Below are 15700 nucleotides of genomic sequence, written 5' to 3' on the forward strand. Positions count from 1 at the left end.
TTACCACAGAAGTACCAGTCACATTTACTTTGGGACGTTCACATTCTGAAAGTGATGTGGGGTGGGGGGGTAAAGTACAAGGGTGGTGGATGGAAGCTTTTGTTACTAACTCAAACCTAGAAAAAAGATAGGCAATGAGAGCTCTCTGCCCTCACATTTTTGCTGTCAAGACATAACATGGTCATCTGAAAATCTGATAAGTTTGCCTAGGATTTAAAAGTTGACAAAATACTGTCTTGTATTCCCTTTCTCTCACTCATTAGCACAGCTCATTTTACGGGCGAGGAGATTAAGATGCTGGTGGCGACTTGCCCAAGGGCATAGGGCTGCAAGTGAGGGCTGCTGAATTCTCACGTGCTTTCCTCCAGCTAATTATAAATCGTCTGCAAATAGCTATTTTTAAAGAAACCAGAGTAGCTCCTCCTATTTTAATTTATTTACTTCTTTTGTTCAAATAAAACAAATGCAAACATGTCAGCTATTGCCGTAAATTTTTGTCGTTTAGCCTAAGTTATTAAAAAATATCAGTTCAGAATAGATTGAGAAGGATGCTCTAGGAAGGTAACCACATCTCAGGTTAAGCTGATATTTTGAGAGTGGCAAGGGGACAGCCTTATGCTGAGTAGGTCACAAAGAGAACCCCTGAAAGTTACCACACATCCTGCTAAGCCCACACAGCCCCAGCTTATACCCCTGCTGCCATCTGGTTGCTTAGAGTGCCCACCTTCCTCTCAAAAGTGTTGTTTGGTCAGTGAACTACTTGGGCGCCTGCCTTAATTATAGTGCCACTTTCCACACATCTCCCAGAGTTTATAATGTGTCCTGTCTTGTAGAGGGAATTGAGTATATCCCTTAGGAGTACTCAGTTCTTTTTATTTAATTCCTATAGGTTATGGCTCAACTATAGTAAACTCATCTTTTTTAATGAGTCACTACTGATACAGTGTTATGGGAAAGACATAAATGCATAATGGGAATACAGCAAATTATCACCCAGGGTGGGACCATACTTCATTGTTCAGCTGGCCCTGTGTCAAGTACTCTGTGAAGCCACCGGTCCCAGAAGCCAGACTGACTGACAACAGGCAGTCTGCCTCATAGAAGGTACAACCTGATGAGTCCAGGGGCACTGTGTGTGCAGGTCCCACTTCAGAAGCAAGTACAGTTCTGCTCTGTGGAAGCAGCTCAACTATAGGAGCTAGATAAAATGACAAAAGTAACAAGCAGTGCACAGGAACAGAGAAGAGAGTTGGTGCCAAAGGCCACCCAGGGCAGCCAACCCCCAAATCCAGGTTGGGGCCAGCACTTATAGAACAAGTGGCCCTGTTTATTACACCAAAACTTACAAAGAGATTTAAGAGAAATACTATCCAGTCACAATGTATGACCTTATTTGGATCCTAGTTCTAACACACAGCCGGGGGGGGGGGGGGGGGGAGCATTACAACACAAATGGAGAAATGTGAGCAGTAGCCAGGAATTTGGTGACCTCAAGGAGTCACTCACTTTTGAAAAGTATTTAATGGTATTGTGGGGGGGCGGGTGCTTTTTGGTTTTACTTTTGTTTATTTAATCCTTTTAGAGATATATGCTTGAATTGGTTTAGGTGAGAAAGGTAAGAAGGGTCTGCTGACCCTAGGAGGTAAGGGCAGTTCCTGAGCACGGGTCCAAGAAGCCCAGCTCAGCAGCCAGAACTTCCTCCTGGACTCTCAGCATGCTTCTCTGCTGGCATCAGCTTATCCCCTCCCATTTCAGAAGTGTCTTTAAATTATTCAGCAAGGCTCTATAATGCTATCCCTGGGCTGTGTTCCATTTAGTTTTGCTCTTTGCAAAGAGAAGTGTTTACAGATACTGGGCCACCTTCTAAAGCAATAAAAGGCATATCCTAGAACATCTGATGTGCCCAGCACGATCCCTATTCAAATGACCTGATTTATTGCCATAAACAAAAAGGAGGGGAAAATATGGGGAAAGCGAGGATGCTGCCAGTTATGCAGCTCTGTGAATTTCGAGAGGACGGCAGCAGCTTCTTCACAAGCAGATGACTGGGCATCTGTGGCTCAATCGGCCTCTTTTCCCTCTTTTCCACCAACAGCTTTCAACTGCATTTCCTTCCTTAGGAAGTTCAGGGGAGCAAATGGAGATCAGGAGACCCTTACCAGTAGCCTTAATTCAGCATCGCAGGATGCGGGAAACTTCATCACTATTGGGAAGGGCATAATCCCACCATATCCTACTGGTTTCTCTTCTACGTTTGGATTAGCTGTCAGCCAAATCTCTTCTGTCCTTCAGACCTCTGCCAGAGGGACAGCTCTGTACCAATGAGAGGATTCCTAGTGAGCCTTTTTATTTTCTCCTTTCTTCAGAAGAACAGGAGCTACCTGTGGATATGGAGACCATTAACTTGGATGGAGATGCAGAGGTAATGGCACCTGCTCAGTTCAACTTTGGGGACGTGGTGGGTCATTACCACATCAAGTTATTTTACCAGATTAGTAAATGATTTCTCCAGACTAAGTCTTCTAAGCCTCCTTTGGTTGGGTCAGATTCCATATGTTCTTAGTCATTGTTTTTATTATAACAGTGATTGAAATCTCATTTCTGTTTGACCACTGAGAGTTTTATGGCAAATGAGTCAGATGATTATGTTGAAGGGGGCATGTACTAACTTTCCCACCCTCTAAAGAGCAAAATGCTTTAACAGTTTCAAATGCATGAAAGACTGCCTTGCAGGGCAGATCCATTGATCACACTTGTGACCAGTGGGACCCTTTCCTGAGCCCACAGCTGGACACAGACGTGATTGGAATGCTTGGAGCTGAGGTTTATGCTTCTTAGCCACTGTTTTGAACTTAAGAGAGCTAGAGGGTGAGTCAAGTTTTCCATACCCACGTTGAGGATCAGTTTTACATAAACTCATAAAAATCAGTAAATCAAAGAACATCTTGCAGTCATCTTTCTGTCACCAACATCTATCTGTTGTGAATCACTGTCTCTGCCCCTGGCATCCCACCCACCTCGCAGGCCTCCTTGGAGGGCTCTCATTTTTGGGGGAGGCAAGTCCAGGTACTTGCCCATAGCTCAGCTAGATCTCTTTTTTGTTTCAGGATGTTGATCTAAATCATTACCGAATAGGAAAAATTGAAGGATTTGAGGTGCTGAAAAAAGTCAAGGTGAGATAACTATAGCACTTGGAATTTTCTCATACTTAAAAGGATGCAGATAGATTGACAACTGAAAAGTCACCTCTTTGGGAGCTGTGCCATTTGTTCTTATCCGTCTGTAAGATACCAGCCCGCATTGAGAATGTCTGCTCTGCATCTTTTTTTATCCTGAACATTGCCATTTCTCACACAATAAGGAGATTTAAATAGCGTCTTAGGGTGGGGATCCTACTGAGTTCAGGTGATCAGTGATCAGATCTGCTGGGCACTTGAGGTGCCTCTATTATGAGCCTGCCTAATTAAGCATATACCAAATTTTACACTCCTTGACTCACTTTAGTTAAAGTAGTTTTCAAAATCAAGCCCACTGAGTGTACTTCCCTTGTACCAGGACTAGCAGACACTCCAAACACTAGCCTAACACATACTCACCATGGGAGTCTGCTTAGTGTAGGGACCTCCAGGACTCCCTTTGGGTCTTCCCATCATCCACATAGCAAAGGCAGTACTAGCCTTTGTGTCCAGTGCCTGCCTGCCTCTTAAGGCAGTAAAAATTTTTATTTTTTTCTAAGTAAAAATAGGAGAGTGGAAATGCATCAGTTAACCAGGCAGGCAGGTCTTATATTGTCCTATATCTAAAGCTGACATTTGCTCATGTCCTCCCGCTTGCCTTACCTCGGTTATCCTTTTCCTACCCCCTAGACTCTCTGCCTCCGGCAGAATCTTATCAAATGCATTGAGAACCTGGAGGGGTTACAGAGCCTTCGGGAGCTGGATCTTTATGACAACCAGATCAAGAAAATGGAGAATCTGGAAGCACTGATAGAGTTGGAGTGAGTCACGAATCCCAGAGGGAACTGGGAATGGGTGGGGGAAAGTGAATGTATTAATTGAGGTTCTCCAGAGAAATGGAACTAAAGAAGATATAGATGTATATGTGTGTAAATATTAAGAGATTTATTACCGAAATTGGCTCATGCAACTATGGGGAAGGGCAAGACAAAATTCCATAGGGCAGGCCACGAGTTGGGAATTCTGGTGAATGCCTCAATGAATTCCCTAGGAAAAGCAGACTGGCTAAAACAGACATAGAAATTCCTCTTTCTGAGTGCTAAAATAATCAGTTCTCCTTTTAAGTCCTTTTAGCTGTTTGATGAGACTTTTCTTGTTGCTGAAGCCAGTCTTCTTTGTTGACTGTAGAGTCATCAGCCATGGATGCAGTCAACTGACTGCTGATTTAAAACCACAAAATATCCTCACAGTAACAGTCCAGCGCTTGCTTGAATAAACAACTGGACACTATAACCCAGCCAAGTTGACACATGGACTACCACAGTCCACTCCTTGTCAACTTGGTATCACTACATATCTCCTTAAACGCTCCTTAATTTCTAAATTAAACCATCCAGAAAAGGATGCATGTCCTTGGGAAATATTTTCTCTTAAATTTGATATCCTTTAACTTGTGACAAAAGGTTAAAACTTATATCTTGCCTAAGAAGGGAAGAAAGCAAAGGTACTTGTTTTATGGACATATACAAACATATTTATAACAAAACAAGGGAGAAATAGTCATATCCATTACAGCCATTCCTATAACTGGTCACATGGTCATAGCTTGTATTTATTATAACTGCGTCCTTTCACCACCCATTCCATGTTCCCTTCACCTTCAGCAAACACCTCAGCTGACTGTGGTTCTTCACCTGGTGGGATGGCCCATACCTTCATTTCCAAAATTTCTGGGCCATAGGTTGTCCTGCTTGGATTGGATTGTTGAAGTTTTCCATTGACTTTAACCATAGGACATGGCAGTACTAAGAAAAGCCCTAGAGGATCTTCTGTACTCCAGGAAAACTCTTCTTTACCTCCATTGCGTATGGCAGTCCTCTTTCCTCTTGATGGTTAGGATCAGTCACCCCAACCAGTACAGTAATCTTTGCCTGTTGATTCAGAGGCATGAGGAGCCCAAAGTGGCCAGGTTACAGTTGAATCCCATTCAATGGAATTGTTGTGTCTTCTGGTGGAAGCACTCCTCCTTTTGGAACCAAGACCTGTAGAACAGCAGAGCTAAAGATTTCAGGGTCAGGAATCAGAAATTTTTATAGTGGATCACTAGGGATGATAGTGATTAGTTCCACTCCCATTTCCATATCCTGATTCTTGAACCCGTGAGAGAAACAACACCATAGAGTAGACACTGATTTGGAGCATCTACAGCCTCCTGGAGAATATTGCCCCAGCCCTGATTCCCACCTGGTTGAAACTTTGAGTTTTCAAAAGGTCATTCTACTGTTTATCAATCCAGCTGCTTCAGGATAATTGGGGAACGTGCTGAGAGCAGAGAATTCCATAAGCATGTATCCATTCCCTTACGTCATTTGCTGTGAAGTAGGTTTCTTGATCAGAAGCAATGCTGTGTATGTTACCATGATGGTAGATAAGGCATTTCATAAGTCCGCAAATGGTAGTTTTGGCAGAAGCATTGTGCGCAGGGAAGGCAAACCCATATCCAGAGTACTGCCCCTTCCATGATGGAAGTGGTTCAGTGTAATCAACCTGCCACCAGGTAGCATGCTGATCACCTTGGAGGATGATACGATATTGGGGACTGAGTATGGGTCTCTACTGCTGGATGGTTGGGCACTCAGCAGTGGCCATAGCCAGGTCAGCCTTGGTGAGTGGAAATCCGTGTTGCTGATTTCCACTTCATAACCTCCATCCCTACCTCCATGACCACTTTGTTCATGAGCCCATTGCTCAATGACAAGAATAGCTGGGGAAAGAAGCCGACTGGTATCCACAGAACAGGTCTGTTCTAGTTTGTTAGCTGCTGGAATGCAATATACCAGAAACAGGATGGCTTTTAAAAAAGTGAATTTAATAAGTTGCTAGTTTACAGTTCTAAGGCTGAGAAAATGTCCCAATTAAAGCAAGTCTATAGAAATGTCCGATCTAAGGCATCTGTGGAACGATACCTTGGCTCAAGAAGGCCAGTGAAGTTCAGGGTCTATCTCTCTAGTGAGGAGGCACATAGTGGACACAGTCAGGGTTTCTCTCTCAGCTGGAAGGGCACATGGCTAACGTGGCATCATCTGCTAGCTTTCTCTCCTGGCTTCTTGTTTCATGAAGCTCCCCGGGTGATGTTTTCCTTCTTCATTTCCAAAGGTCGATGACTGATGGACTCTCTGCTCGTGGTGCTGCAGCTTTCTCTGCTCTCTCCGAATCTCCTTCATTCTCCAAAACATTTCTTCTTTTATAGGACTCCAGAAACTTATCAAGACCCACCCAAATGAGTGGAGACATGTCATCACCTAATCCAGTTTAACAACCACTTTTGATAAATCACATCTCCAGGAAGATGATCTAATTACGGATTCAAACATACAATACTGAATAGGGATTAGAAGAAACGCTGCCTTTACAAAATGGGATTAGGATTAAAACATGGCTTTTCTAGGGTACATACATCATTTCAAACCAGTACAAGGTCGTCCTATCTAAGTGATTATTAAAACTTTCCTCTTCTGATGGCAGCCTCTGATGAGCTTTCACATGGGACAGAAATAGCTTCATGTTTTTTGCCCATTCAGAAAGGTCTGTCCACATACGACTTCCTCAGAACTCCTTATCACCAGTTCACCAATCATGCGCCTTCCAAATCCTTGACCATCCAGCCAAGCCATTGGCAACAGTATACAAATGCAACTCCTGTCATTTCTCCTTCCAAGCAAAATGAACAGACAAGTCTTCTGCTCAAAATTCCTACTACTGAGAGGATTTCCATTCATCACTGTCCTTCAGGGACATCCCAGAAAGAGGCTACAGTGCTGCAGCTGTCCACTTTCAGGTAGTCCCTGTATTTCATGCAGAACCATCTGTAAACCAGGCCCAAGTTTTCCCTTCCTCAGTTAACTAATCGTAGGAACTCCCCACAAGGCTGTACTGTGGACTGGGGGAAAAACGTAACATGGTAGGAGTTGGGGCCATGGACATTTGAAACACTTCATCTTATAACTTACTTGTGCCTTCAGGACCTGTTCGACCCCTATCTCGTATATACCATTTCCATTTTATGTTGGAGTGCTGTTTTGCATGCCCAACTTTATGGATTGGTGTCAGATAGCACACAGCTCATGATAGGCAACTCATGTCTCATGGTAACTTGCTGGCCCATGGTTAAGCATTCAGCCTCTGCTGAGGCCCAGTAGCAGGCCAAAAGCTGTTTCTTGAAAGGGAGAGCAGTTACCTGCAGAGGATCGTAAGGCTTTACACCAAAATCTAAGGGACTCCGTTAACGATTCTCGTTTGGGGACCTGCCAAAGATTCCAGACAGCATTTTTGTTTGCCACTGACACTTCCAGCACCATTTGATCTGTAGGATCATATGCCCCAAGTGGCAGGGCACCTAGCACAGCAGCCTGGACCTGTCACAGAGCCTCCTCTTGTTCTGGTCCCCATTCAAAACTAGCAGCTTTTCTGGTCACTCCATAAATGGGCTGAAAGAGCACACCCAAATGAAGGTGGCCCACAAAATCCAAAAAAGCCGACTAGGTGTTGTGCCTCTTTTGGGCATGGGGGGGCCAAATGCAACAGCTTATCTTTCACTTTAGAAGGAATATCTCAGCATGCCCCATACCACTGGAGGCCTAGAAATTACAGTGAAGTGGAAGACCCCTGCATTTTGTACTCATCTCCCACCCTCCCACTCACAAATGCCTTACTAGTAAGGCTGGAGTAATTGCTACTTGTTTACTAGGCCCAATCAACATGTTATCATCAATATCATCAACCAATGTGATGTCTTGTGGGAGGGAGAGACTATCAAGATCCCTACAGACTAAATTAGGAGATAGGGCTGGAGAGTTGATATCCCCTAAGGTAGGACAGTGAAGTTATATTGCTGGTCTCGCCAGCTGAAAGCAAACTGTTTCTGGTGGTCTTTACTGACAGGTATCGAGAACAAAAACGTTTGCCAGATCAATAGCTGCATACCACCTACCAGAAAATGTGTTGATTTGCTCAAGTAATGATACCACATCTGGAACAGCAGCTGCGATTGGAGTCACGACCTAGTTAAGTTTATGATAATCCACTGTCATCCTCCAGGATCCATCTGTTTTCTTCACAGGCCAAATAGAGTTGAATGGGGATGTGGTAGGAATTACCACCCCTGCATGCTTCAAATCCTTAAGAGTGGCAGTAATCCCTGCAATCCCTCCAGGAATTCGGTATTGCTTTTGGCTTACTATTGTGCTGGGTAGGGGCAGTTCTAGTGGCTTCCACTTGGCCTTGTCTCCCATAATAGCCCTCACTCCAGAAGTCAGGGAATCAGTGTGGGGATTGTGCAGGTGATTGAGTGTCTGTTTCAATTATGAAATCCAGAACTGGGGGAATGACCGCAGAATGGGTCCAGGGACCCACAGGACCTACTATGAGATGTACTTGAGATAAAACTCTGTCGATCACCTGACTTCCATAAGCCCCCATTCTGACTGGTGGACCACAGTGACATTTGGGTTCTCTTGGAATTAGTCAGTTCACAGCCACTGTCTAATAATCTCTGAAGTGTCTGAAAATTTCCTTTCCCCCAATGCTGGCAAAAGACCATAGCCCCTTTAGGGAAGGCTGGGAGGAAAATTAACACTGTAAATTTGTGGCAATGTAACAGGGTCCTTCCCGGAGGGGACCCAGCTTCCCCTCAGTCAAGGGGCTCTGGTTCTGTGAACAGTCTCAGGTCTGGAAATTAAGGGGCTGTGACTCTGTTTTTGTGATTCAAGTTAGATTTTTGTTCTCTTCTTATAAGATTGAAAGAATATAGTAGTTTTACTTCTAGGTACTCCATAGTCAACTAGCCAGCGCCATTGTCCCTGCAAGTCAGACTCTTCGGATCACTGCTTTAAGTCTGCTGTCCATTACAGCAGCCTCGCCCACCTTGGCTTTGGCGATTAAATGCCGATCCTTGTCTCCTGCCAGCCTGGGATGCGATCATTCCCATTGTGTTTAAGGATTCCAGCCTAGTGACAGATGTTCCCACAGTAATATCTGACCTACAGAGAAAGGCAACTACAGGGTTCTTCAGGGACAATGGAGCTAGTCTCAGAAATTTATTCCTCACAGTTCGCATAAAAGGTGTGTCCTCTGGAACTTTGGGGTATGTGAACAGGTCTTCCAAGATAAAACCACTGTAACATTCCAATCTCCGTAAGCCTTTGAATTCCCTCAGGGCAGCTGTGGCATTTCAGCCACAGGTAATATCAGTCACCTTTTGGTCCATGCTTCATCCAGCCACCCAAACATACTGTTAGAGCCCTTTCTAACCTCTTGTACTACAACATTAAATCCAGGATCTCTGCTTAGTGGGCCCAAATCAACAAATTCAGCCTGACCCAACTTTAAATTCCTTCCCTGTTATCCCACACCCTTAATATCAATTCCCACACGTATTCCCCTGATTTGTCTGTATAAATTAGAAAACTCATGCAGTTCTTTTGTAGAGTAGTGCACATCCCCATGGATCATACTTTGTACCTCATCTTTTGGGTCTTTGGGGTCCTGAGTCTAGTTATAGGAATGGAGAAGAAAAGGATGGTGGGGGTGAGTCACAAGAGGAATTAGCAGTGTACTACATGCCAACTACCTCAGGGTATTCCATTACAGTTTCATCTGGTGAGACCGGGTTATTGTTTTCAGACAGAAATGTAAGGGCTGTTTCTTCAGGAGAGATGGTTATAGGTTTATCAAGCACAGAACAGTTAATCTCTTCAGGCTGAGGTTGAATGGCAGACTCTTCAGGACAGATTGGAGCTCAGTGGCTATTTCCTCAGAATAGACCATAGCAGGTTTACCTCGCAGACAAGACTCAGCCGAATTTAGGGTTTCCGTGTCCCTACTGTCATCATTATCAATACGTATGTGTCCATCCAGTTTTCAGGATCCCATTTGTTTCTGGTCAGTGACCTCACTTTAACAGCAGACATCCTGCAAGGTGGAAAATTCCGTTTATGTTATAATTTTACCTGCCACTTGCATAGTAAAACTCTGGGTTTTGTTTTCAGAAATCTCAAGTCTGCAGCTACACAAAAAAAGATTTACTTTCAGAGCAGAACACATATAGAAACTTTCATGTCCTTCATCTGGCACTTGAGCTGGGAATTTGCAGTCTTAAACTCTGCCATTTCTTTAACAACTGTATCCAGTGTATTTAGGAACAAGCAGCTAACACTGTAATTTGTAACTCCACAAAACTGTTAAGATATCAAGTACCCTTGTCACTGAGAGCCTTGCCTCTTTTTTTTTAACTTTTATTAATTAAAAAAAATTAACAACAAAGATTGTTATCATTCCATTCTACATATACAATCAGTAATTCTTAATATCATCACATAGTTGCATATTCATCATTTCTTAGAACATTTGCATTGATTTAGAAAAAGAAATAAAAAGACAACAGAAAAAGAAATAAAACGATAATAGAGAAAAAAAAGATTATACATACCATACCCCTTACCCCTCGCTTTCATTAACCACTAGTATTTCAAACTAAATTTATTTTAACATTTGTTCCCCTATTATTTATTTTTATTCCATATGTTCTACTCTTCTATTGATATAGTAGATAAAAGGAGCATCAGACACAAGGTTTTCACATTCACAGAGTCTCATTGCTCAATCATCATCAAGAAACATGGCTACTGGAACACAGCTCTACATTTTCAGGCAGTTCCCTCCAGCCTCTCCACTACATCTTGAACAACAAGGTGATATCTACTTAATGCGTAAGAATAACCCCCAGGATAACCTCTCAACTCTGTTTGGAATCTCTCAGCCATGGACACTTGATCTCATTTCACTCTTCCCCCTTTGGTCGAGAAGGTTCTCTCAAACCCTTGATGTTAATTCTCAGCTCATTCTAGGGTTTTTCTCAGTCCCTTGATGCTGAGTTCCAGCTCATTCCAGGATCTCTGTCCCACGTTGCCAGGAAGGTCCACACCCCTGGGAGTCATGTCCCACGCAGAGAGGGGGAGGGTGGTGAGACTGCTCGCCATGTTGAGTGGAAAGAGAGGCCACAACTGAGCAACAAAAGAGGTGAGAGCCTTGCCTCTTATAGGCATTTGAGTAGCAGTATCCACTGGTGATATTTTGAGTGTCACACCATAGATGACTAGTGCTATCTTGATCACTGGAAAGAGTTGTTTGTGGCTTAATCTAATCAGATTAAAGGCCCAATTCCAAAAACCCTAAAACCAACTCAGATCTCATCCTTAAAGTTGTCTATCTCAACAACCATTCTTGGTACCAAAATCTCTTCAGAGAAACAGAACCAAAAGGATACACACACACACACACACACACACACACCTATGTGTAAATATTAAGAGATTTATTATAGGAATTGGCTCATGTAACTGTGGGGAAAGGCAAGTCCAAATTCCATAGAGAGGCTGTAAGTTGGGACCTCCAGTGAAGGTTTCGATGGATCCCCACCAGGCGAAGCTGACTGACTGAAGTAAAGAAATTCTTCTTCCTGACTGCTGAAGTCATCAGTTCTCCCCTTAAGGCATCTCTCATTACTGAAGGCAGTTTCCTCAGTCAATTGTAGATGTAGACAGCCATTAATAGGTCAACTTACTGATGGTTTACATCCACACAATATCCTCGCAGTAACAGTTAGACCTATGCTTGCTCAAACAAACAGCTAGACACCATCACCTAACCAAGTTCACACATGAAATTCGCCATCACAGTGACTGATAGCCATTCTTCCCCAAAATGATCCCTGTACCCCAGCTCCTGACTTGGGGGACCATCTCTGCTGTGGTGTCCTGCCTGCCCCCATCCACGCTCAGGGCCTTGGGAGGGGATGGCAGCTCTTTGCGGATTATCAGCTTGCTGCATGGTCTGGACTTGCAGATTAAACATTTGATATAAAGGCTGAAGTGAAGATTCGGGGATGATGTAGAAATAGAGGAGAGGGATAAGTTATATCCAAAATTTCCTTTTTGCCCTTTGAATGCTTTTTATTTTTTTTTAAATAAATTTTTAACTTAAAGAGTCAGGTCCTAGATAAAGTTTCCCCTGGACTTGTGCTCCTTTGTTTCTTACTGACTTTGTGCTTTTAATCCAGCAATCTTTGGGTACCCACTGTGTGCATAGTCTGGTTCTGGGTTCTGCTGTGGATGCAGACATGGGTGAGACATGGCTTCTGCCCTCACACGTAGTCCTGGGCCAAAGTGGCCAGAGCCCTCCGTGGCCCTCCATAAGCCTTTAGGTCCCACGTACAGTGTGAGCATTAACTGGACAGTAGAAGGTCCTTCAGCAAATCCTATCCTGTTAGTCAGTTAAATTCTGAGTTCTATATGATCTTTGAAAAAAAAAATGTTTTGCTTATTCACAGGGTTCTAGATATTTCTTTTAATCTGCTGAGAAACATCGAGGGAATTGACAAGTTGACACGACTAAAAAAGCTGTTCTTGGTCAACAATAAAATTAATAAAATTGAGAACATAAGCAACTTAGACCAACTACAAATGCTAGAACTGGGATCCAATCGAATCCGGGTAAGCACACCCCCAGGTGGGCTGACAGTGAAGGGGGTAGGGTTGGGGCAGCCAGGTGGGCTGATGGAAGTAGATGGGGGTCAACCAGGTAGGGTTATGGCAGTGGGGTGGGGGATGGAGCAGGTGGCCTGATGGTGATAAGGCGGAGCCAAGTGGCTGACAGGGTGGAGAGGTGCAACCAGGTAAGCTGACAGTAACAGTGTGATGGGTGGGACAGGTGAGTTCATCAGGGACAGAGAAATTATTATTCTGTCTTTAAGAAAAAAGTAATAAAGAGAAGTCAGTGTTAACAAGCAGCACTCAACCCATGTAGCCTAGCCTTTCTCTACACATGATTTCAGCTGCTCTCCATGTCCAGATTGTGATCTGTGCTTCTAGTAAACTGCCCCCAGTTACTTTTTTGCCTGAGTGAGCCAGTCAGCCCCAGATACTGCCTTTTGATGCTTAGGACTGTTTTCTCCGACATGCCTCCAGATAGAATTTCCCCAACACAGAAAGAGCTGACGTGCACGCTGGGGCCTCTCAGGAGGCAGGGCTGACACCTTCTCTTGACACTTCACACCATTGCAACCAGCCACATGCATGGGAGGGTTAGCCCCACCATATACCAGGGCTCCATTCTGCCTCTGAAACATTAGGCTGGATGGAAACAGAACATTTTTACAACCTAACTGGCATCCCATAGAAACAAGATCAGCTCCTTTACCCAGCTGACTTTCTAACTGCCATGAAGAGTCAATGACTTCTGTTGGAGGGGCACCCAGGGAAGGGTCACAGAGGCCTGGCATTGGGGGTCGATCTGCCACCTAGAGGAAATAGAAAGAAAAAAGGAATTCATATATCCCATACCTTTTACCCTCCCTCTCATTGACCCACAGTATTTCAATCTACCCAACTTTTACCCTTTATCTCCCCCTATTATTCGTTTTTTTATCCTTAGTCTTTTTATTCATCTGTCCATACCCTGGATAAAAGGAGCATCAGGCACAAGGTTTTCACAATCGTAACAATCACATTGTAAAAGCTGTTTAGTTTTACAGTCTTCTTAAAGAATCAAGGCTACTGGAACACAGTTCAGGAGTTTCAGTTTGTTCCCTTTAGCCACCCCAATACACCATAAACTAAAAGGGATATCTATATAGTGTTGAAGAATAACCTCCAGGACAACCTCGTAACTCTGTTTGAAATCTCTCAGTCACTGAGACTTTATTTCGTCTCATTTATCTCTTCTCCCTTTTGGTCAAGAAGGCTTTCTCATTCCTGTTATTCCGATTCCTGGCGAATCCCTGGGAGTCAGGTCGCACCCAAAAAGACTCTGACCCACACCTCTGTCATCCAAAACAAAGTCGTGGTGGGCCTTTGGAAGCTGATGGTGGTGTGTCCAAGTGCTTCTTTTCCCCGCTCCCCTCATGTTTGAAGCGTCCTGCTGGTTTTCTGAAAGCATTCTAATACGTGTCAATCCAGCTGGGCTCAGGAGGCTTACCAAGGTGGGCGGTTTGAACAGGTGCTTCTCTCCACGGTTGTGAAAGACCTTAGACTGCGAACAGCAGACAGGTCTAAGAGTGAGAGAAGGGTCCAGAGAGTAGTATTTTACCAGCTATTTCACTGTAGAACTTTCCAGGAGAAAGATGGCTCATCTTTCAGAGATGTAGTGTTTCAGAGAACTGTCCATTCTTCATTCTCAAAGCAACCTTCCCCTCTGCAATGGCCATGTCTGCTGTGGGAAAGGAGATGTCCTTGCTGCAGTGGCTACAGATCTGCATGTTTAATGTAGGTGTAGTCTGGTTTCTTAGTACCTGCTGAAATATTTAAAGAATAACTTGTTCTAAGAGAGCAGGAATTCAGAGGAGGCAGGAAACTGAGGTTTAGGGGGTAAACATTTTTTAAGCACCTGCTGTGTGCAGGGTACTGCAGGAGACCAGATGGGACAGCCCTGCCCCTGCCTATGGGCGCCATCAGTGGCAAAGCCTAACCATGGCAAGAAGCTATGACAAAGGGACGTGGAAATAGAGCCCCTCTGCTATGGGACTTAGCAGTGAAGGTACTTCCTCCCAGCCAGAGACCCCTTCAGGATTTATGAGACCTGTGGCTAGAGCCCTGCACCCTGCTTCTTTGGAGATCTGGGCTCTTCAGAATGTATTTTTAGTATACATGACATAGATTAATATGTCAACTCAGAAGTCTAGAACTAGAAGGAACTTCTAGTTTTAGAAGGGTTTTCAAACTATATTCTCTAGAATCCTAGAGCTGTAAAACTTGGAGGCTTAGGGTGAGGCCAAGAGACATTTTTCCATACTGTGCTTTCAAGTAAGATTTCAGTGGAAAATTTCCAGACTGGGAAAGTAACCTGCCTGAGATGACAGCTGAAGCCCAAAGAGCTTTGCCTCCTGGTTGAGGGGTCTCTGGCCCCACAGCTCTAACTTCCACTCTGTCCTTTTCACAGGCGATTGAAAACATCGACACATTGACCAATCTGGACAGTTTGTTTTTGGGGAAAAACAAAATCACTAAACTTCAAAACCTGGATGCCCTTACCAACTTGACCGTCCTCAGTATACAGGTACAGTCTTACCGCAAAGCTGCCATCCCCGCACGCCTGGCCAGGCCTGCGTGGCCCCTGGCTTGGGCCGGGGTTAAAGTGACCACTGTCTCTGTCTTTCCTTACATGTGCTCAGCATAGGGTCAACTCCACAGCCCCATCAGGAAGGAGCTGGAACATCAACGCTAACAGCTGAGGTGCATAAACATGCTGAACGCAAGGCCTGTCTTTAAGAATTGTGGCCTTTATCCTGGTAACAGTCCTTAGTGGGTTCTGGCATACTTCACCCACTGCTACAGTGGGTCGAGCCCACTTGTCATAAGTCCTACTAAATGATAGAATCAGTTCCTTCCACATTCAGGCAGAAGCTGTAAACCCCGTTGTTTGGGTATTTGTAAGTCCTTAAATGTGCCTGAGAAACACATTGGTGGGATTAG

At 44.1% G+C, this 15700-nt stretch overlaps 1 protein-coding gene across 2 annotated transcripts in view; it reads left to right on the forward strand.

The window, feature by feature from the left end:
* Positions 1–15700, forward strand: part of PPP1R7 (protein phosphatase 1 regulatory subunit 7) — an 82524-nt gene that overhangs the window by 7674 nt on the left and 59150 nt on the right. For both annotated transcript variants that reach the window (XM_077153334.1, XM_077153335.1), the window contains exons 3-7: positions 2367–2422; positions 3108–3173; positions 3867–3997; positions 12562–12724; positions 15168–15284. In XM_077153334.1, coding sequence (XP_077009449.1) covers positions 2367–2422; positions 3108–3173; positions 3867–3997; positions 12562–12724; positions 15168–15284 — 533 coding nt within the window. The remainder of the gene's footprint in view (positions 1–2366; positions 2423–3107; positions 3174–3866; positions 3998–12561; positions 12725–15167; positions 15285–15700) is intronic.

The sequence above is a fragment of the Tamandua tetradactyla genome, chromosome 3 (genome assembly GCF_023851605.1).
Source record: "Tamandua tetradactyla isolate mTamTet1 chromosome 3, mTamTet1.pri, whole genome shotgun sequence".
Taxonomy (NCBI): Eukaryota; Metazoa; Chordata; class Mammalia; order Pilosa; family Myrmecophagidae; genus Tamandua; species Tamandua tetradactyla.